The 21,721-nt window shown below is 49.6% G+C and overlaps 1 protein-coding gene across 4 annotated transcripts; it reads left to right on the forward strand.

Moving 5' to 3' along the window:
- Nucleotides 1–11,797: 11,797 nt before the first annotated feature.
- On the forward strand, nt 11,798–20,573 carry Ciao3 (cytosolic iron-sulfur assembly component 3). Of its 4 annotated transcripts, none has more exons than XM_004652133.2 (11): nt 11,798–11,884; nt 13,578–13,673; nt 15,166–15,309; nt 15,592–15,724; nt 16,290–16,430; nt 16,801–16,919; nt 18,095–18,224; nt 18,685–18,757; nt 19,093–19,230; nt 19,637–19,794; nt 19,945–20,573. In XM_004652133.2, the coding sequence occupies exons 1-11, from the start codon at nt 11,819–11,821 to the stop codon at nt 20,181–20,183; spliced, it is 1,437 nt and encodes a 478-aa protein (XP_004652190.1). In that variant the 5' UTR covers nt 11,798–11,818; the 3' UTR covers nt 20,184–20,573. The 4 variants fall into 4 exon arrangements, with proteins under 4 accessions (XP_004652190.1, XP_044986241.1, XP_044986243.1 ...); XM_045130306.1 differs by having other exon boundaries at nt 13,578–13,664; XM_045130308.1 differs by lacking the exon at nt 19,093–19,230.
- Nucleotides 20,574–21,721: the final 1,148 nt, after the last annotated feature.

A 21,721-nucleotide genomic window follows, 5' to 3' on the forward strand; every position in this document is an offset into this window, starting at 1 on the left:
TCTCTCTCTCTCTTCTATCTCTCTCTCTGTGCTTGAAAATAATTAATTTTTTTTAAAAAAGGCAGATGCATACATGTAAGTGCAGTTGACATTCCAAAGCAGTGGTGGGACACTCCTACGTGTAAGTAGAAGGCACACCGTGCCTGAGTTCTGAGTGCTGAGTGGGGTGTGGCTGACTCTCCTTCCTTTGTGGCCTCTGTGCAGCGCTGCACCCACAGGCCCACTCAGCTTCTTGCGAGCACCTTTCATTCCCTGTGTGCTGTGCCAGGTTTGGCCCCAGGGGCCTTCTCACTATTTGAGGACATAAAACAGCTCTGAGGTTGTAATTCTACACACAAGACAGACCACATTTTGTTCATGAATTTTTTTTCCACACGACCAGATCTGTTCCCCATCGGTGACTTCCAGCTCATCTAAGAGCATGGATGAACAGTCACATGTGCTTTGCTAGTCGTAATGCACCTGATACTAATCCCACAGAGGCTCACAGGAGGCTCGAGCCAGCAGCAGTTGCTCTGGGCAGGATGTACCCTGTCATTAGACAGGAGCTGTACTGTGAGCCAAGATTCTGCTTTTGGCTCTGGTTTCTCAATACTGCCCCTCAAAAGCAGGGAGGCCTCAGCTTCTGAGGGCCTCTGGACCGAGAAGTGCCCTGGGGTCCTCTTTGCCACCGAGGGGCTCCAGGAGCAGCACCAGCCCCACGGTGGCCATCTCCTCCCCTCCCTGGAAGGCTGGGTTTCTGGGTCTACTTTTGGCTGATGTGTGCTGAGTGTGGCCACCAGTGGCCTAGCTCTCATGCCCTCTCAGGGACCTCCAGTGGACATGTGGAACAAAGTGCCCAGGCCTTTTCTGTTGTTGTTTGTTTCTTTTCAAGGTAGGGTCTCACTCTAGCCCAGTGCTGATCTGGAACTTATTTTGTAGTCCCAAGCTGGCTTCGAACTCATAGAGATCCTCCTAGCTCTGCCTCTGAATGCTGGGATTAAAGGCGTGCGACACTGAGCCCAGCTACTGAGCAGTTGTGACTAATGTGAAGGGCAGACTTCCTCCTTTCCCCCTTCCTCCACTCCCTCAACATGCTGTCCTGATGTCACTAAGGCTTATAGCTTGCAACCTTACATCCCAACAGAGGAAACCTTGGAAGAATGGAAGGGATATGAGGAGAGGTTTCAGGTTACCTAGCCCAGGAGAAGCTTCAAGTGCCCAAATAAGGATAGGCAGGTGGGAGTCACCATGAGGCTCCCCAGCCAAATACAGACACTTGAGAACTGCTTGTGCCTTTGAGGTCTGCTACTACACATCCCACTGGCGTCCCAGTCCTGGGAAACACCCTCTCCGATGCATGGGAGAGAGAGATGTGCCTTGTGGTGGCAGGGCTGCAGGGTGATCCCAAACTCCCCAGGGCCTCCTACCTATTGTACTGCTGCCCACAGGCTGTGGCCACTTTTCAGCAGGCTATCCACTGCTCTTTCTACTGTGGGTCTTGGAGGTGTCCCTCTGCCCACCATGTCCCATCTTCCTTGCACAGCCTCTTCAGCACATGCAGAAGGGGAGGTGGTGACAACAGACACCCAGGTCTCTCCTGCCAGTCTCTGCAGTGGGGGGTGAGCTGCATTCAGACTCCCAGCTGTTCTCCACGCCTCTTTCCACAGCATTCACGGGCCTCTGTCAGGCAGGGCATCATCATCAGAACACCAGTAGAGCCCAGGGGTACTGAGCATAGTAGAACAGGTCTATAATCCCAGCACTCAAGAAGCGGAGGCAGGAGGATTTCCATGAGTTCCAGGCCAGCTTGGGTTACATGAGACCCTGTCTCAAAAGCAAAACAGGCCTGACATGGTAGCACATACCTTTAGTCTCAGCACTCAGGAAGAAGAAATAGGAGGATCACTGTGAGTTCGAGACCACCCTAAGACTACATAGTGAATTCAAGTCAGCCTGGGCTAGAGTGAGATCCTACCTTGGGGGAAAAAAAAAAAAAAAGGAAGCCAGGCATGGTGGTATACACCTTTAATCCCAGCACTCAAGAGGCACAGGTAGGAGGTAGGAGAATCACTTTGAGTTCGAGGCCAGACTGAGACTATTACATAATTACATAATGAACTTCAAGGTAGCCTGGGCTAGAGTGAAACCCTACCTAAAAAACAAACAAACAAAAAAGTGGGGGCTGGAGAGATAGCTTAGTGGTTAAAGCACTTGTCTACAAAGCCAAAGGACCTCAGTTTGATTCTCCAGTACTCACGTAAACCAGGTGCAAAAGTTGGCACATGCATCTAAAGTTCATTTGCAGTGGATGGAAGCCCTGGCACACCCATTCTCTCTCTCTCTCTTTCTCTCTCTCTCTCTCTCTCTCTCTCTCTCTCTCTTTCTGTGCCTCTTTCCCTCTCTCAAATAAATAAATAAAAATAAAATATTTAAAAAAAAAAAACAGGGCTGGAGAGATGACTTAGCACTTAAGCACTTGCCTGTGAAGCCTAAGGACCCCAGTTCGAGGCTCAATTCCCCAGGACCCACGTTAGCCAGATGCACAAGGGGGCACACGTGTCTGGAGTTTGTTTGCAGTGGCAGGAGGCCCTGGCGCGCCCATTGTCTCTATCTGCCTCTTTCTCTCTCTCCGTCCATCACTTTCAAATAAATAATAAATAAATAAAACAGAGGGCTAGGAAGATGGTTCAGCACAGAAGGTGTTTTCTTATAAAGCCTGATGATCCTGGTTCAATTTTCCAGCCCCACATAAAGCTACGTGCAAAGTAGTGCATGCCTTTGTGATCGATCCCAACATGCTTATGACAGCAGGAGGCATAGCCATAAGAATCTGAACTTCATAGATCAGCTAGTCTGACATTCATTTGCAGTGGTAAGAGACTATTTCAAAGAAGTTGGAGAATAGATACCTTGATGTTGTCCTCTAACTTCCACATGCATGCATGCTCACACACACCACACAAATTTAAAAAAAAAAAAAAAAAATCCTGGAAAGAGCTGGAGAGATGGCTCAGCAGTTAAGGCGCTTGCCTGCAAAGACTAAAGACCCAGGTTTGGTTCCCCAGTACCCACATAAAGCCAGATACACAAAGTGGCACATGCATCTAGAGTTTGTTTGCAAGTGGCTAGAGGTCCTGGCATGTCCATTTTCTCTCTCCCCCCCCCTTCCTCTCCCCCCCCCCTCTCTCTGCCAAATAAATAAATAAATATGGGCTTAGCAGTTATGGAGCTTGTCTGCAAAGCCTAATGAACCGACGCCTTTAATCCCAGCATACTTCCTGGTAAGCCTGGGCTAGAGTGAGACCCTATCTTGAAAAAACAAGAAAAAAAAAAAAAAAAAACCCTGGGAGGAATTATGCTGAAGCCCCAGTCACCACTGTCCCTAAACAGACACCCCATCCAGTGGGGAGGCTGGAAACCAGCGCACATAGACCATCCCACCCAGGCTACTGCTCTAGCTGAAAGGCCACCCAGGTCTCTCATTAGCCACTAATTGTGACCTGGGCAGGGCCTCCCAGGACCGTTGCTGGGAGCCCACCTGTTCACAAGATGTACTGGCCCCAGAGGGACAAAGCTGGGTGTGAATTATGCCACTAATGATATGCTTATTGCCCAACAGTAATTTCCTTTAACAGTAAAATGCATTCGCTTACAAATAGCCCTCTAAATCTTAGGGTGCTTCCCCCTCAATTGAGAAGGATGCCACCTGGATGCACTATATTACACACACCTGTGGTGAAGGCCCATCCTGCATAAGCCAACACCTCAAACTGTGAAGAGGGGATCCAGAGAGAGGTGACCCCACAGCTATCAGGGACCTGGGACAATTCACCCACAACTTTCACTGGGGCAGTCAGCATTGACATTGGTAACCAAACTCCTGCAATAATTAATTTATAAAAGGAAGGGTTAGCCAAGTATGGTGGCTCACACCTTTAATCCCAGCACTCGGGAGGCCAGATCCAAGTAGGAGGATCACTGCTTGAGTTCAAGGCCACCCTGAGACTACAGAGTGAATTCCAGGTCAGCCTGGGCTACAGTGAGACCCTACCTTGAAAAAAAACAGATAGAGGGAAGGTTGCCTTGAGTTTGAGACCAGCCTGGGACTAATGAGTGAGTTCCAGGTCACCCTGGGCTACAGCAAGATCCTACCTCCAAAAAACAAAAAAAGATGAAATTTTCTGGAAAGATCACTCCAATGCCAGTATGAGTAAAAGAAGAGGAGTTTATTTCCCCAGGGGAAAAAAAAAAGAGCTTGAGGTAGCTCTCCAAAGAAGCTCTGACCCCCTTCCTGAGATTTTATTTTCATCTTATTGATTTCATAGCTGAGGGGAGGGGTAAGTGAGCAAACAAGACATGGCAATTTGTATATCATTTCTGTTGTCAGGCCACCCTAACAATGAACTCCATTTTACTTTGTTTTAGCCTAAACTGTGTTTCCTTCTTTTTTTTGTTGTTGTTTTTTAAGGTATGATTTCACTCTAGCCCAGGCTGACCTGGAATTCACTATATAGTCTCAGTGCTGCCTGCAACTCATGATGATCCTCCTACCTCTGCGTCTTGCTAGAATTAAAGGTGAGTGCCACCACACCTGGCTTTTCCTTCTTTTTAAAAAAAATATTTTCTTTTATTTATTTGAGAGAGAGAGAGAGAGAGAGAAAATGAGTGCACCACTGTAAATGAACTCCAGATGCATGTGCTACCTTGTGCATATGATTTATGTAGTTCCTAACCTGGGTCCTTTGGCTTCATAGGCAAACATCTTAACTATTTAAGCCATCTCTCCAGCCCCTGTTTTTCCTTCTTATCATCCCTCTGGGCCCTTCCTGGACAGTTTTCTCTTTGGGATTTTTCCATTTGCTGACAAAGATAAATTTAGCTTCTCAGCAATTAACTCTTACAATAACTCAGTGAATCAGTTCAACTTCTAGCTGCTTTTCTGCCACAGAAGTGCTGGGAAGATGGCTCAGTGGTACAAGATGCTTGCTTACAAAGTCTTCAAGCTGGGGTTCAATTTCCAAGCCACCCATGTGACACAAGCTCTGCTGTTCATTGCAGTGGCAAGAAACCCTGGTGCACAGCCCTCCAAACACACAAAGATAAATAATTGTGTTTTTTTTTTAAAAAAAAAAAAAGAAAAGAAAAAGAGGAAGGGGGCTGGAGAGATGGCTTAGTGGTTAAGGCACTTGCCTGCAAAGTCGAAGGACCCAAGTTCAATTCCCCAGGACCCACGTAAAGCCAGACACACAAGGTGGCACATGTGTCTGGAGTTCATTTGCAGTGGCTGGAGGCCTTAGTGTGCCCATTCTCATTCTCTCTCTCTCCCTCTCTCCCTCCCTCCCTCCCTCTCTCTCTTTCTCTCTCTCTCTCTCCCCTCAAATAAATAAAAAGAGAAAAGGAAGCATCTCAGGTTTAGAGGTTTAAACCCCACTTCTCCTTTCTGATTCTGTAGCGTGGGTGCCTTGCAATAACACAGCACAAGAACACTGGAGAATGCAATACTGAAATCAGACATTTGAGAAAAGTTAAAATTTATTTTAGGAAACAAAATTTCCTCCTACTCATCCTTTGTATCTTCCCTCACCCAGGTAACACTCCCGCAGGGTCTTTTATCCTTTCTCTTTTTTTCTTGAGACAAGGTCTCATGTAGCCCAAGTTGGCCTTGAACTCGCTATGCAATAAAGATGATTTTGAATTTCTGATCCTCCTGCTTCCACCTCTCAAGCCTGGAATTATGAGCATAAGCTATGACACCTGGGTTTGGGCAATAGATAGAAAGAACCCATGGCTTTGTGCAGGTTAGGCAGGCACTCTACCAATTGAACTACACCCCTAGGGTCTTTCTTTTTAATTTTTTAAATTTTCATTTTATTTTGGAGGGTTTCTTTGAGATAGGGTCTCACTATCTCCCTGGCTGACCTGGAACTCACTCTGTAGCCCCAGGCTGACCTAGAACTCATGGTGAACTTCCTACCTTAGTCTACCAAGTGTTAGGATTAAAGGCAGGCACCGACATGCCTAGTCCCATTTTATTTCATTTCATTGCATTGCATTTCATTTATTTGAGAAACAGTGAAAGAGAGAAAGAAGCAGGCAGAGAGAGAATGGTCACACCAGGGCCTCTAGCCACTGTAAACAAACTTCAGGTGAATGTGCCACTTTGTACATCTGGCTTTACATGGGTCCTGGGGAATCAAACCTAAGTCATTAGTCTTTGCAGGCAAATGCCTTAACCACTGCACCATCACTCCTTTTGATATTTTGTGTGTGTGTGTGTACATGTGTATATGCATGTGGGTGCATGTCTATATGGTGTACATGCACATGTGTGCACATTCATGTGGAAGTCAAAGCCTGACACAGAGTGTTCTTCTCTATTGCTCTCCACCTTACTTTTTGAGGCAAGACCTTTCTGACATTGAACCTAGAGCTCACCAATTCAGTTAGGCTGGTTGCCAGTGAGCCCCAGAAATCCTTCTGTTTCTGTCTTCCTCAACACTGGGGTGACAGATATACACCATCATGCTTGGCTTTTGTTTTGTTTTGTTTTTGTTTTTGTTTTTCAAGGTAGGGTCTCACTTTTTTTTTTTTTTTTTTTTTTTTTTTTTTTTAGTTCAGGCTGACCTGGAATTCACTACGTAGTCTCAGGGTGGCCTTGAACTCATGGTGATCCTTCTACCTCTGCCTCCCCAGTGCTGGGATTTTAATCCTAGCATGCACCACCACACCTGGCCTTCTATTTGATTTTGTTGTTGTTGTTTTTTGTTCTTTTGAGGTAGGGTTTCACTCTAGCTCAAAAAAGAAAAGAAAGACTATGGGGACTGGTGTGGCGGCACATGTCTTTAATCCCAGCACCCAGAGGTAGGAGGACTGCTATGCTTTTGAGCCCAGCCTGGGAGTACAGAGTGAGTTCCAGGTCAGCCTGAGCTAGAGTGAGACCTTAGTTGACAAGGAGAGAGAGAGATTGAGAAAGCAGGAAAGAAAGAAAAGATGGTCTGTAAAGACAGGGGCTGGAGCCACATAGCCACAAGTCCAGGGCAACTGGAACCACTGGGATGAGGAGACAAGGACCCTTCCTGCAGCCTGAGGAGGGTGCACAGCTCTGCACAGACCTGCGTGTCAAACGTCTGCTCTCCAGAGCTATGACTCTGGGTTTCCATCATTCTAAGCACCCAGTTTGTGCCCATTTGTAACAGCAGCCTCCAGACACTGGCACACAGCAATCCCTTCACAGGGTAAAGCTGGCACAGCCCAGAGAAGGGACTCAGCTACAAGCAAACCACACACCATATGGGTCACAGGAAGCTGCTACCCAGCCACCAAGGGCAAGCGAACAGCTGTGGGCAAAGTGAGCCCATCAGTACATCCAAGGAAGTGATGGGGAGCCCACATGGGAGAATAGAGACACAGCAGTCTTGAGGTCTTGTCCTCTCTCAGTGTCCCCCACTGGCCCCCATGTCCTCCTTTCCCTTCTCTGACCTGTGTAGACCTGGCGTTCCCAGAGTCTGACTTAGAGACTTGCACAGGGGAAGCACATGGTAAATATTTGCTAATGATGATGATGAAACCACTGGAAAAGAGGAGCTCAGGGATCCAGAGGCCCGACATCTGCACAGAGTAAGAGTCTGCAGGGAAATGAGTTAATGAAAGACACCCTGAGGGACTGACCAACCAGAGAGAGAGAGAGATGAACAGAAATACAGAGAGGGTAAGAATTACAAGCCTCAGACAGGCATGGTGGTGAACACCTTTAATCCCAGCACTCAGGAGGTGTGTGTGTGTGTGTGTGTGTGTGTGTGTGTGTGTGTGTGTGTGGAGAGAGAGAGAGAGGGAGAGAGGAGGAGGAAAAATAAAAGAAATACCCAACTTGTTCTGTTGTTCAAGTGGGGGTTACAGACCTATAGCTTAAGACAAGAGTTTGGGGCCACTCCAAGCGCTGCACTGAGCTACAGGCTTCTAGCTCTACCTTCTTCCTTTCTGTTTGACTGTTTTTTGAAACAAGGTCTTGCTATGTAGCCCAGACTGGCCTTGAACTCACAACAACTTCCTGCCTCAGCCCCTCAGCCTCCTAAATGCTGGGGTTACAACTATAGTTCCACCTTTATTGGGGAGGGGCTTTTTGAGGTAGGGTCTTACTCTAGCTCACGCTGACCTGGAATCCATTATGTAGTCTCAGGGTGGCCTTGAACTCATGGCAATCCTCCTACCTCTGCCTCCTCCCAAGTACTAGGATTAAAGGCAGGTTGCCACTATGCCTGGCTGGTGCACCCTTAAAAAAATTTTTTTTCATTTACTTATTTTGAGAAAGAAAGAGTGTAAGAGGTAGCAAGAGAAAGAGAATGGGCATGCCAGGGCCTCTAGCCACAGCAAATGAACTCCAGACATATGTGCCACTTTGTGCATCTGACTTATATGAGTACTGGGGAATTGAACCTGGATCCTTGGGCTTCGTAGGCAAATGCCTTCTCTCCAGCCCTCTTTTTTTTTTTCTTTCAATGTAGGATCTTACTCTAGCTCATGATGACCTGGAATTCACTATGTAGTCTCAGGGTGGCCTCAAACTCAGAGCAATCCTTCTACCTCTGCCTCCCAAGTGCTGGGATTAAAGGTGTGCAGTTCTTTTTATTTGTTTGTTTGAGGTAGGGTCTAGCTCAGGCTGACCTGGAATTCACTATGTAACTATGTATACTCAGGGTAGCCTTGAACTCACAGTGATCCTCCTATCTCTGCCTTCCAAGTGCTGGGATTAAAGGCGTGTGCCACCACACCCAGCTTTTTTTTTTTTTTTTTTTTTAAGGATTACACCAAGACCAATTTGGTGAACCAGTGAGTTTATTGGGTTTACTTACAGAACAGGGTAAGGAGTTGCTTATAGGGGCAATAGATGACTCAAGGACAGCTGCATCAGCAGAAAGCCCACCCCAGCGTAGGGGACAACTCACAGAAACTGCATCTCTAGAGCACATTGCACAGCCTGCCGGCAGCTCAGGAGCACACTCTAGGACTTGCAGGCCTCGGTCAGAGTCTCCCCACTCCTTCCTTAACAGCTTTATCAAGACACAAATCCAAACAATTCACCCACTTAATGTATAAAATTCACCAAGTGTGGTGAAACTTAATCCCAGTGCTGAAGAGGCTGAGGCAGGGGAATAGAGAGTTCAAGGCTAAGCTGGACTACACAGTGGCAACCTGTCTCAAAAACAAAATTCAAAAAACATAGAATTTGCTGGGCGTGGTGGCACACGCCTTTAATCCCAGCACTCCGGAAGCAGAGGTAGGAGGATCGCCATGAGTTCGAGGCCACTCTGAGAATACATAGTGAATTCCAGGTCAGTCAGCCTGGGCTAGAGTGCTACCCTTTCTCTCTCTCTCTCTCTCAAAAAAAAAAAAATAAAGGGGGGCTGGAGAGATGGCTTAGCGGTTAAGCGCTTGCCTGTGAAGCCTAAGGACCCCGGTTCGAGGCTCAGTTCCCCAGGTCCCACGTTAGCCAGATGCACAAGGGGGTGCATGCGTCTGGAGTTCATTTGCAGAGGCTGGAAGCCCTGGCGCGCCCATTCTCTCTCTCTCTCCCTCTATCTGTTTTTCTCTCTGTGTCTGTCACTCTCAAATAAATAAATAAATAAAAATTTTTTTAAAAAGCACAATGTTCAGGCTAGATTTAAATCCTAGGAGAGACCTCCCTCCCAGGAGGGGCCCACGTTGTTTGTGGAAAAACAGATCTGAGAAAGAGCTAAGAAATCAGATCATACTTTGATGTCTCTGCAAAGACACTTTCAGGGACCAAATCACCCTAACTGCCTAAAAGAACTATCTGAATTTCTCTTATTATTATTAATTTTGTTGTTTTTTTGAGGTAGGATCTCACTAGCTCAGGCTGGCCTGGAATTCACTATGTATTCTCAGGGTGGCCTTGAACTCATGGCGATCCTCCTACCTCTGCTTCCCGAGTGCTGGGATTAAAGGCGTGCACCACCACATCTGGCTATTATTAATAATTTTTAATTGTCACACAATTGAGTTGTAACCATTTCTAATAAGCAGTCTGGTAGCATTAATGACAATGGAGTGGGATGGAATTTTATACACAATGTGTATAAAATCTGTCCAAAACCTTTTGTTTTGTTTTGGCTTTTTGAGGTAGGTAGCACTGAGAAGGCACAAGCTGTGGACATTAGGGTGGGCGCCAGGAAGAGAGGAAGGCAGCTGGGCCTTGGGAATTTGGGATTGCCCTCCAGCCTGGCCCAGAAGGGTCTGGGTGTGCTTCAGACTCAGTGCCTCATTAAACAAGCACCTGTACATGATGTGGCCATACAGGTTAACAACTGTGCCAGGCTAGCAGGGTACTCTTTATCACAGTTCTTTGGGGCTTTCTAAAAGTTCCTCAGACTAACCTCTAAAATAATAGACCCTAACCCTCGAACTCACGGCAATTTTTCTACCTCTGCCTCCCGAGTGCTGGGATTAAAGGCATGTGCCACCACGGCCAGCTCCGTCCTGGGTTCTTGAGCTACAAAGCAAGACAGTGCCTGGAAGCTCCAGAGTTGGGCTGGGGTGCTGAGGGTCCACAAGGGCAGGCAGGTGAGCAATGAATGAGTATATAGTTCTGTTTTTGTGTGCTGGGGGTTGGACCCAGGGCCTCACACACGCTAGCCAGTTGCTCTAACCACTAAACTCTGAAGCTGAAGGTGCGTTTTTCAAGCTCTTTGTCTGCCCCTGTGAGGTAGTTTCAGATAACAGGAACTTCCCCCACTCCCAAAAATAAAAGCAGGAAATGTTCTTGAGTCTGCCCTTACAGTCTCCACTTTGCTAGAGGTCAGATGATAGAGCTCCTGGTCTTTTTTTTTATTTTTATTTTGAGAGAGAATTGGCATGCCAGGGACTCAGCCACTGCAATTGAACTCCAGACGCCTAAGCCACCTAGTGGGCATGTGCAACCTTGCACTTGCCTCACCTTTGTGCATCTGGCTAATGTAGGATCTGGAGAATTGAACACGGGTCCTTCACAGGCAAGCACCTTAACCACTAAGCCATCTTTCCAGCTCCTCTCCTATATCTTGCTACCTAAAGGAGTTCCTAGATCTGTTTTTCCTTAAACTCAACCTGAGTCCCTCTCAAGGAAGGAGTTCCCATTTCCTAGGATTAAGATTCCTGGAAGGATTAAACCTGAACTTGGCATTGTGGCTGGTTAGCTAAGCTCCCTGATCAAAACTTACAAATGACCTCAATTTGGGTCTCTAGGTTGGGTTTTACCCACTTCTTACCTTCTCATGGGCAGGAGCTCTCTACATTCTGGGCTTTACCCAGTTCCTGACTTCTCATGGGCAGGGCCTCTCTGGATTCTCTCTTCTTTCCTTCTCTTAAACTCAGTGTTCCGGGAACCCTGCTCATGCCTCTTGGTCGTTAGCTCTGTATTCCTTCCTTCTCGTGAGTTCTATCTATCATCTAGTAAAACCTATGAACTTTATCCCCAGATCTGTGGATTTCAATTCTTTAAATTCGTTAAGTCGAGAGCCCTGGGACACCCCAAAATTAGCGTGACATACCTGTGCATTGGCGGAGGAACCCGAAATTCCTGTATTACCTGTGCACTGCAACCTAGAAGAGACAGGAAAAACTGAAACTTGGAAATTTGGTCTTGAGAGTCTTCAGGAGGTCTGTGCAGGAGAGCCGCTGTGCACGAAATCGACGACAGGGGGCGCGCGCTCGGTCGAACGCCCGTGGGGTGAGGTGCGCATGCGCTGACACGGGCGCTTTCCAGCAGTGTGGCGGAACAGCCGTAGCTTTTGGCGTCGTTTTACGACATTTTGCCCTGCGCCCTGCGGCAACACGGCCCGCCATGGCGTCTCCCTTCAGCGGGGCGCTGCAGCTGACGGACCTGGATGATTTCATCGGGCCGTCTCAGGTGGGCCGGCCAGGGGCAGTTGCGCACAAGGAGGGTTGGGTGTGGCGGGAAACCTCTGCCAACCTGTGTTTTCTTCCCAACCCAGGGAAGGTAGTGTCTCCCAACCCCAAGATGTCCTAAAGTGACTTCTAGGCCCTGTGGGAGGGTTCAGAAGTGGCAAGCAGCATTACTGCACCCCCAGCCTAGTGGGGTAAAGTGGGGACAGGTTGGCATGCTGCCACAACTCCTAATAGTGTCACCCACCTGGGGACGTGAGGACATGACTGGACCTGGGCAACCTCTGCACCCTTGGGTGGGACGTCCCCTTGGGCCCCTGTCCCCGCGCCAGCCCCTCTCCAGGCAGGTGCGATGTGGAGCACAGTAGTCAAACCTGGTTGACATGTGCCCAGTGAAGACAGCAGAGCTTGCCCTTTTAGGAACCCCAAGCAGCCTTTGAGAAAAGGACCTAGTGCCGTGTCTGAGCTGACCATATAGGATGAGTTGGGGCCATCTCCTGCAGCTTTCTGGTGCTGGCCATCTTCTGGAAGGCCACCATGGTTCTGAAAGCAATTACTGATGAGAGATGTTGGGGGAGGGCGGCGGTGAGGCGGCGGGAATGGCTTCATACAGCAGTTCTGAGAGAAGCTTGAGGACCTGTGTTGGCTCCCCAGCGCACATGTCGATGTTGTGTGCGGTGGTAGGCATGTGTAATCCCAGCATTCGGGAAGCAGAGACTGTTGGATTCCTAGAGCAAGCTGGCCAGCTAGACTCGCAGAATGGGTGAGCACTGGATCAGCTAGAAACCCTGTCTCAGTAAATAAGGTGAAGGCCAGTGGGAGATATACAAGGTTGGCTTGGTCTCCACACGCATACACCCTTATACATATGAACATGAACACATACCCCCCCACACACACACACAAAAAAAAAAAAAAAACAGAAAAGGGGAATTTCCTCCTTTGCAGCGGGTGGGAGTGGTCTCCTCATGTTTCCAAGGAAAGCATTCGACCCAGCTCTGGCTTCCTCTGAAGGGCCATTAATATCCTGGCCTGTGTGGAGCATTGTTGCACTTAGGATAAAGGTCAGGGTTGGGGTTTCTATAGACAGTAGCTCCATGTGTGGTTAGCACTGGCTTTCATGCTAACCCAGACTTACAGAGTAGGTGACTTTTAAAAAAAAATATTTTTATTTATTTATTTGAGAGAGAGAGATACAGAAATAGGCAGGTAGAGGGAGAGAATGAGCGTGCCAGGGCCTCCAGCCACTGCACACAAACACCAGGTGTGTGCACCCCTTGTGTGTTTGGCTTACATGGGTCCTGGGGAGTCTAATCTGGGTCATTTGGTTTTGCAGACAAGTGCCTTAACTGCTAAGCCGTCTGTCCAGCTCCAGAGCAGGTTACTTTGATGTTAGCAATCCTTGCCTGGTGCAGAGCCGGGTGGGTAGACAGACCCCAGCATGGCTTCAGTGGAAGGAAAGTGGTCTCCATCCTAGAGTGTGCAACTCAGGGTAGAGCATCACACTGTGTGGCCAGGAGCCAGCCAACCCTGAGGCATCCTCAGGTCCCACTCCCCCTCACAAAACCTGTTTTGTTTTGAGGCAGGGTGCCACTCTAGCCCAGGCTGGCCTCGAATTCACAATGATCCTCCTCCCTCAGCCACCCTAGAACTGGCATTAAAGGCATGCACCACTGTTGGGTTTCTTCCTGGTATAGGATTGCATCAAGCCTGTGAAGGTGAATAAGAAACCTGGAAGCAGCTTAGCCAAGATCCAAATTGAAGATGATGGGAGTTACTTCCAAGTGAGCCCAGTAAGGAAGCAGAGGGTTCAACATGGTCCTGCGGGGCAGGGCGGGGAATCTACAACACTTCCTGTGCCTCATCCAGGCACAGATGTGGTCACCCTGAAACATGCCACATGCCACCAGTCCTCTTGTTCATCACCTTCACTGAACATTGGAGGCTTGGAAGGATGCATGGGTGCCCAGCTGGACTTGTGCTGCAAGGTTCCTTTCTGCAGAAATAGTGGGTCCTGCCTTTCCCCTCAGTTATAAAGTATAAGATTTTCAGATTTTGGGCCCCTCCTTTTTAAAAATTTTTTTCTAGTATGTGTGTGTGTATATATAATTTATTTATTTGAGATAGAGACAGAGAGAAAGAAAGCACGCATGAGAGACAGCTAGAACATGATGATGGGTGTGCCAGGGCCTCTAGCCACTGCAAAGCCCAGCCACCATGTGCATCTGGCTTACATGGGATCTGGAGAATAAAACCTGGGTCTGTAGGCTTCACAGGCAAATGCTTTAACCGATAAGCCATCTCTCCAGCCCTTATTTATATTTTTGAGAGAGAAGAGAGATAGGGAGGGAGGGAAGGAAAGGAGGAAGAGACAGATAGAAAATGGGTGTACCAGGGCCTCCAGCCATTGCAAACGAACTCCAGATGCATGTGCTACCTTACACATCTGTCTTACATGGGTCCTGGGGAATCAAACCTGGGTCCTTTGACTTTGCAGGAAAGCACTTTAACCGTTAAGCCACTCTCCAGCCCTGGGCTCCTCCTTTTCTAGTTAAGTGAGGGGCTCAATCTGGGATCATTTTGTGTAAGAGCCACTGAAAGTGTCCGGGAAGCCTCAGTTTGAGTATAAGGACCTGGATCTGATCTACCAAGTCTATCTGCTACTTCTGGCCAGCCTCCTCTCCTGTCCCCCATCTTCTTGTCTCTCATTGTCTTGGCTCTTCCTTCTGCCTTTCCAGCCTGTCCCCACAGTAGGGGACCAGCAGTCACTCCAGGCGAGTCTGCTGCTTCTGCACTGACTTAATGCAAGCCAGCCTTGTTGAGTCTAATGTGCAATCTGAGTTTGTGCCAAAAGTTAGAACTTGATGCCATTATGAACATCTAGGGTTGTATAATTATTTTCTTTGCTTTTTTGAGGCAGGGCCTCACTGTAGCCCAGGCTTACCTGGAACTCACTGTGTAGTTCCAGGCTGGCCTCAAACTCACAGCAGTCCTCCTACCTCTGCCTCCCGAGTGCTGGGATTAAAGGTGTGCACCACCATGCCTGGCTGTATGTAAATCGTTGTTAAAAATTATTTAATATTTGAAAACTGTCAGGGCTGGGGATATAGCTCATTAGTTCACCTGGCATGGGCAAGGCCCAGCGTTCAAGCCACTGTAATGGAAAAAAAAAAAAAGTGGAACCTGAGTAGCACATAAACCTACTGAGCTCCCAGGTATGAATGGAAGACCAGGAGCTCCAAGTCCCACAGAGGGACACTGTGCTCCAGATCTTGCTCCTCTTAGGATGGAGTGGCCCAGAAGCTAGAGAAGGCCAAGGTCTCACTGAACGACTGCCTGGCATGCAGTGGCTGTGTCACCTCAGCAGAGACAGTGCTTATCACCCAGCAGAGCCACGAGGAGCTGCGGAAGGTTCTCGATGCCAATAAGGTAAGCAGCAGAGACCAAGCCCACCAGCCTATGGCATGTTTGGTCAAAGGCTGCTCATCTGATCCACTCACCCACCTGCCTTGCAGGGATTCCTCCATCTTAAGATCTCTCAGTGGCTCTCAGTGAGTTACTTCTTATGAGTACTTATGAGAACTTTGGGTTCTGAATGCGTGTCAGTGTGGCAGACCGTGGTCAGCCAGTAACATCTGGCCATGCCAGACTGGCCACTAAGAATGTACACGATGCCTACAGAACCAGTGGATTCTCTTCCTTGCTTTGTAGGTGGCAACACCTGGTCAGCAGCGGCTGGTGGTCGTCTCTGTCTCACCCCAGTCCAGAGCATCACTGGCTGCCAGGTTCCAGCTGGATCCCACAGATACTGCCAGGAAATTAACTTCATTCTTCAAAAAGATAGGTAGGTGTGGAGCCTTGGGTGAAGAGCACAGCTCCAAAATGAGAACATCTGTTGTTGGGGCTCCTTCCACCCCCAAAATACTTGTAACCCTAAACTGAACAGTGGGGACTCTGTCCTGTTTCTGACTTCAGCCTTAAGTCTAACTTTTTTTGTTTTTTAAATTTTATATATTTAATTAAGTTATTTATTTGCAAGTAGAGAGAGAGAGATGGGCATGCCTGACAAAAATATTTTTAAAAAAAGAAATGTCTGCTGGGCATGGTGGTACATGCCTTTAATCTCAGCACTTGGGAGGCAGAGGTAGGAGGATCACTGTGAGTTTAAGACCAGCCTGAGACTACATAGTGAATTCTAGGACAACCTGGGCTAGCATGAAACCCTAGAAAAACCAAAAACAGAAAAAGAAATGCCATAGTGTAGTGCCACTGCAGCAGAGCCCTGCGTCACCTGACCATTTCTGGGGCAGAGCCCTATGGTAGGCAGCGTTGCTGCACAGTGACCTGCTCAGGTGTCCTGGTGCTGTGGTTGGGGCTAAGATACATGTTCACTGTTGGTCACCTTCCAGGGGTACACTTCGTCTTTGACATCACCTTCTCAAGGAACTTCAGCCTCCTGGAGAACCAGCAAGAGTTTGTGCGGCGATTCCGATCCCAAGAGGAGGCCAACTCCAGAGAGACCTTGCCCATGCTGACTTCTGCCTGCCCAGGTATGAGATGCATGGGTGGTGTGAGATTCAAGTTCAAGTGAACTTAAGACTCAATATAATACCAACAGCTTGACATGGAAAACAGGAATGATGGTGGTGGGAAGGGAACAGATCAGGTTAAAGATGTTGGCACCAACGAGGTACATGAGGCCTGGGTGTCACCTGCAATTGGTGATCAACGAATTCCAGCACTCCTCATGACGGTGATGACAGGGGAAGGCTGAATGCCATGGTAATTTCCTGTGAGTCATTCCACCCCCAGAATGTCATGTCACTGCCAAGCACAGAGAGGCTGTTTGTGAGCCACCCCCAGGCATGCCCTGTGCGCCCCACTCCCCCGACACCAACCCGTTTGTTCTTGCTGGCTCAGGCTGGATCTGCTATGCTGAGAAGACACATGGCAGCTTCATTCTCCCCTACGTCAGCACAGCCCGGTCCCCACAACAGGTCATGGGCGCCCTGGTCAAGGACTTCTTTGCCCAGCAGCAGGTAACAATTCTAAACCATGCCCAAGCAGCATGCTGGGAAGTAGCTGGTTGTGAGATGAGCCAGAGGTGGTTGCTGGCCAGTCCACTGAGCCATCACCTGTGGCCAGCTTGATGGTGGCTGCCAACTGAGCAAGCTTGTCCTATCACTCCTGCTCATCTGGCCTGCTACTGCCCAGGCCATATTTTGTTGTTGTTTTGTTCTTGCTTTTTTTTTTTTTTTTTTTTTTGGTATTTTATTTATTTACTTGACAGAGAAAGAGGGAGGGAGGGAGGAAGAGAGAGAGAGAGGGAATGAAGAATGAGAATTAGAATGGGTGTGCCAGGGCCTCTAGCCACTGCAAACAAACCCCAGACATGTGCACCCACTTGTGCATCTGGCTAACGTGGGTTCTGGGGAATCGAACCAGAGTCCTATGGCTTTGCAGGCAAACGCCTTAACCACTAAGCCATCCCTCCGGGCCTGGTTTTTTGAGATAGGGTTTCATTCTAGTCCAGGCTGACCTGGAATTTACTGTGTAGTTTCAGGGTGGCCTTGAACTCACAGTAATCCTCCTACCTCTGCCTCCCAAGTGCTGAAATTAAAGATGTGCACCACCACGCCCAGGTAGGCCATATCTTTTGCCAGTCACCAGAGGTCCCAGTTCAGATAGAAAGGCACTTGTCTAGAGGTAGCCAGGTCCCAAGTTTAGGGGGCATGGGGGCCAATGTCAGTCCAGGGCCAGGAGTACCTTCCATGGAGTACTGAGTAAACAAGGACACCCAGTGCAGCTCCCACCTGAGGTCATGTCCAGTGAGCCCCTGGTCTGAGGCTGAAGCCACCTTAGTGGGAAGGGATGGGGAGGAGTGCAGTCATGTAGTACCCAAAGCCTCAGGCATGGACATCAACCCTGTTTGTGTTCCCTGTGCATGCCCACAGCCACATTGCCTCAAGTCTGTTTCATCCTCCACTATGACCTTTCTTGAAAAGGCAGTCAAAGCTTGTCTCCTCTGCTGTAGCTAGGGGACCTATGGTATCACCAACACATCCATAGATTCTTCAAGAGGACAAGGTGGTGCACAGCCCTAGTCACACACTGGCCAAGTCATACTTGGCAGCCACATTTTGCCTCACTTTCCATAGCAAAGCAACTTCTGAGCTACTCAGGTGGGACTCAAGCTGCCATATGTTCTCTGTAGCACCTGACCCCTGACAAGGTTTACCATGTAACAGTGATGCCCTGCTATGACAAAAAGCTAGAAGCATCCAGACCTGACTTCTTCAACCAGGAGTACCAGACACGTGATGTGGACTGTGTCCTCACAACAGGTGCGGTCACCCCACAAGACCCTGCCACTGCTACCCACGGGGCTCAGCGCTTGGGGCCTCATGAATGGTAGAGGCTTCTCTCTGTGCCTCCCAGGGTTCTGTGGTCAATAGTACCTTCTTGCTGACTCCAAAGTGAGTCTGAGATTAGGGCAGGGTCTCAACTCCAAGACCCTATGACTCACACCTTTACCCCGCTTGAGTTAAGTGTCCTGAATCCCCCACTTAGGAGACAGGAAAATAAACTACTCAAGAGGCAATTGCCCAGGCTCCTTTTACACTGCCCCCAGACAGGGATGAGGTGACCCTCTTACGGGTCTCCAGAGGACAGCTGGACCACAATCCTTCTACAAGCTGGGATGTGATGGGTGTGACCCTCTGGGGCCAGGTTGCAAGCCACCAGGGCTGTAGACAGCATGGCATTCTGAGACCGGCTAGAGTGTGTATGGTTTTTCTGCTGCAGGGGAAGTCTTCAGGCTGCTGGAGGAAGAAGGGGTCTCACTCTCAGAGTTGGAGCCAGCACCCCTGGATGGCCTGTGAGTCATCAGTGGGGACTGAGAACCTGCATTTTCGCTCAGATGCTTGCCTGTTGGGTGGTGCAATGTGCTGCTCCCTCTTCCCCACCCAGGCTGCCTTCTGACTCCAGGCATCCCCACAGCCTGGCTGGTGCACAAGAGTGGCTGAATTTATAGTCATAGATGAGCCTTATCTAGAGGCCATCTGAGCTCCCCAAGACACAGTGGTAACACACGTGTCTCAGATAAACCTAGGCCCCAAGGGCCACCACAAGATTGTACTTGATGTCTATGATTGTAAGAGACCCTGGCTGTCCTGAGTCCCTGCCTTCTACACTGACCTGCCCCTCCCCCAGGTCCAGCAGTGTGTCTGCTGAGGAGCCCACCAGCCATCAGGGTGGGGGCTCGGGGGGCTACCTGGACCATGTGTTCCGGCATGCAGCCCAAGAGCTCTTTGGGATTCATGTGGATGAAGTCACGTACCGACCTCTGAGGTCAGCAGGGTGGCCTGGAGCACTGGGTAGGGTGAACACTCAGGTGGACTTGGGGGAGGACTCTGCAGCCCTGGGTGTGAGTGGGACTCTCCTCATTCTGTGAACAAATAGAGCAGAGCACTTGCCTCAGACTTCCGCTTAGCCAAGACCCTGAGCCAGAAGCCAGCACACATAGGCCTGCAGGCACCTAGCATGGCTGTGCGCTGAGGTTCCTGAGACTGGCCTTGGGAAAGCAGTTCCCATGTCAGGAAGGCCTAGGGTAGGGTGAGGTGTCACCCTCTCCTGTCTCAGCAGGACAGGACAGAACCACCTCCTGGTGCCCTGAACGCCAGCAGACCTTCACTGCCAGGTGGGAGTGGGCATGCCTAGCACTGTGTAGCTACACAAATCCAATCTTTGTCTCCAGGAACAAGGACTTCCAGGAAGTGACTCTGGAGAGGGAGGGCCAGGTGCTGCTTCGCTTTGCTGTGGCCTACGGCTTCCGCAACATCCAGAACCTCGTGCAGAAGCTGAAGCGAGGCCGCTGTCCCTACCATTATGTGGAGGTCATGGCTTGCCCCTCAGGTAGCTCCTGGCACCATACCGTGGGCTCTACTAGGACAGTCAGTGCTAGATAGAATTGGGTGGGTAGGAAAAGGGCATGTCCCCTCCCCACTACCAGAGGTCAGAAGGCCAACCTTTGAACACCCATACCCACTTTCTGCTCTTCCACAGGCTGCTTAAATGGTGGAGGCCAGCTCAAAGCTACAGATGCAAGTGGCAGGGAGCTCTTCCAGGAGGTGGAGAGACTGTATGGCATGGTTAGGATCCAGGCACCAGAGGACACACCTGGGGTCCAGGAGCTGTACCAGTACTGGTTGCAGGGCAAAGGTTCAGAGCGGGTCAGCCGCCTGCTGCACACACAGTACCATGCCGTGGAGAAGGCCAGCTCAGGCCTCAGCATCAGGTGGTAGGAGGCCTCCAGTGTCTGTGAGAACCGCGGAGCCAGCAACAGAACTGTAAGGAAGGCCATGTGGAAGTCAACAGTAAGCTCAGGTCCTGGGAGTTCTTCCTAGGGCTGTGGACACCTCCTCCTCTGTCTGACTGTTGGCCTGAGTATGGGGGATTCAGACCACTTCTGGGGTGCCCCTGAAGCTACAGTATCAGAAGAGAGATTTCAGGCCTGGGTCTGCCCTGTGTGGAGACTGCCTGGCAGAAGGAGCACCTGGCTCCCTAGAAGCTAGGTGTTTCTTGTTGCACCTAGTCCCACACCCTTCTGGTGGTCCTAGCTCCACAGCTGGTCCTTGCCACTTTTGTATCTCACCTGGCCTCACTTAATAAAGACAGGCCGATACCTCAGGAAACATCTGCTGTGTGTCAGCTGCACTAAGGCCTTCCAGAGCTTTGTTTGTCATCCAGAGCCCCTTGGACATCCATGTTTCAGGGGTCACAAGGCCCCAAGAAGTCCTGCTTGTCCATTCCCAAGAGCAGCAGAGCAAGTCACCACTTGTTAGTTCTCCAAGGCTGGGTGGCCAGCTAGACAAGCCCTACAGGGGAGTCCAGTATAGCACCTTCACAAGGGTCCAGCCAGCCCAAGGTCAGAAGAGATGTGTAGACGTTCAGGAAACTCCCCACAGAACTCACTTCTGTAGTACACTCAAGAGGCTCACTGCAGGGCCGGAAGAGCCCATGCTTGGGGTTATAGTGGCTCCAAGGCAAGCTAGAAGCTTGCCTGCTTCCAACAGAGTGCCTCCAACACCTGGACTGGGGCTGCCTGGCCTGTAAATCCCACATGGGCTCTCTTGCAAGGGAGGGCATGCTGGGGAATCAGGCTGGTTAGCTGCCCATGAGGGTGGAGCCCAATAGGGCAGCAGATGGTAAGAGGGCACTTAAGGAACTCCCTCCCCTGGTATCAGAGAATTCACTCCAGTAGATGGTCCCTAGACACCTTCCTAACTACTCAAATGACTGCCAAGGAGGACCTGCAGATGCCAGGTCAGCCCTCAGCCTGCTCAGCAGGGAGCCTGTGGCTGGCAGTGCACACAACCCCTGGAGGCTGCCCCAATGCTACGGCTTGCGCCCTGCCCATAGGAAGGCTCAAGACATAGCCATACTCACACTACCCTCAGGAGGAGATTACTCAATGTTGAAGGCATAGTGAGCACATCACCCTCATCTCTTCCGTAACGTACACAGGTCTTTGTTGTTTCTGGGCTTCTGAGAGCCACGGAAGCTTAAACATGCGTGAAGGAGGGATCTACAGTTCATGTGGCCAGAGGTACAGCCCAGTGTCAAGAGACATCCCATGTAGATGATCCCAAACTGTGATCAAGGGGCAGATGGACCTGTGAGTGCTAGTGGAGGGGAGGGCTCTGGCCCTCTCTGCCCTGAGCCTACTCACCCAAACAAAGCTCCTCCCCATGTGCCTGCCAGGCGTGGCCTCAAAGGACAACTGCACCAGCTCCGTGTTTCCATGCCTACGGATGTGCTGGAGCAAGGTCAAGTATGAGTG

The sequence above is a fragment of the Jaculus jaculus genome, chromosome 11 (genome assembly GCF_020740685.1).
Source record: "Jaculus jaculus isolate mJacJac1 chromosome 11, mJacJac1.mat.Y.cur, whole genome shotgun sequence".
NCBI classification, from domain to species: Eukaryota; Metazoa; Chordata; class Mammalia; order Rodentia; family Dipodidae; genus Jaculus; species Jaculus jaculus.

Coding starts and splice junctions, on each gene's coding strand:
- Ciao3 (XM_004652133.2), top strand. CDS start 11,819: ATGGCGTCTCCCTTCAGCGGGGCGCTGCAGCTGACGGACCTGGATGAT. Junction 11,885..13,577: donor ATTTCATCGGGCCGTCTCAG/GTGGGCCGGCCA, acceptor TTCCTGGTATAG/GATTGCATCAAGCCTGTGAA. Junction 18,225..18,684: donor GGACTGTGTCCTCACAACAG/GTGCGGTCACCC, acceptor TTTCTGCTGCAG/GGGAAGTCTTCAGGCTGCTG.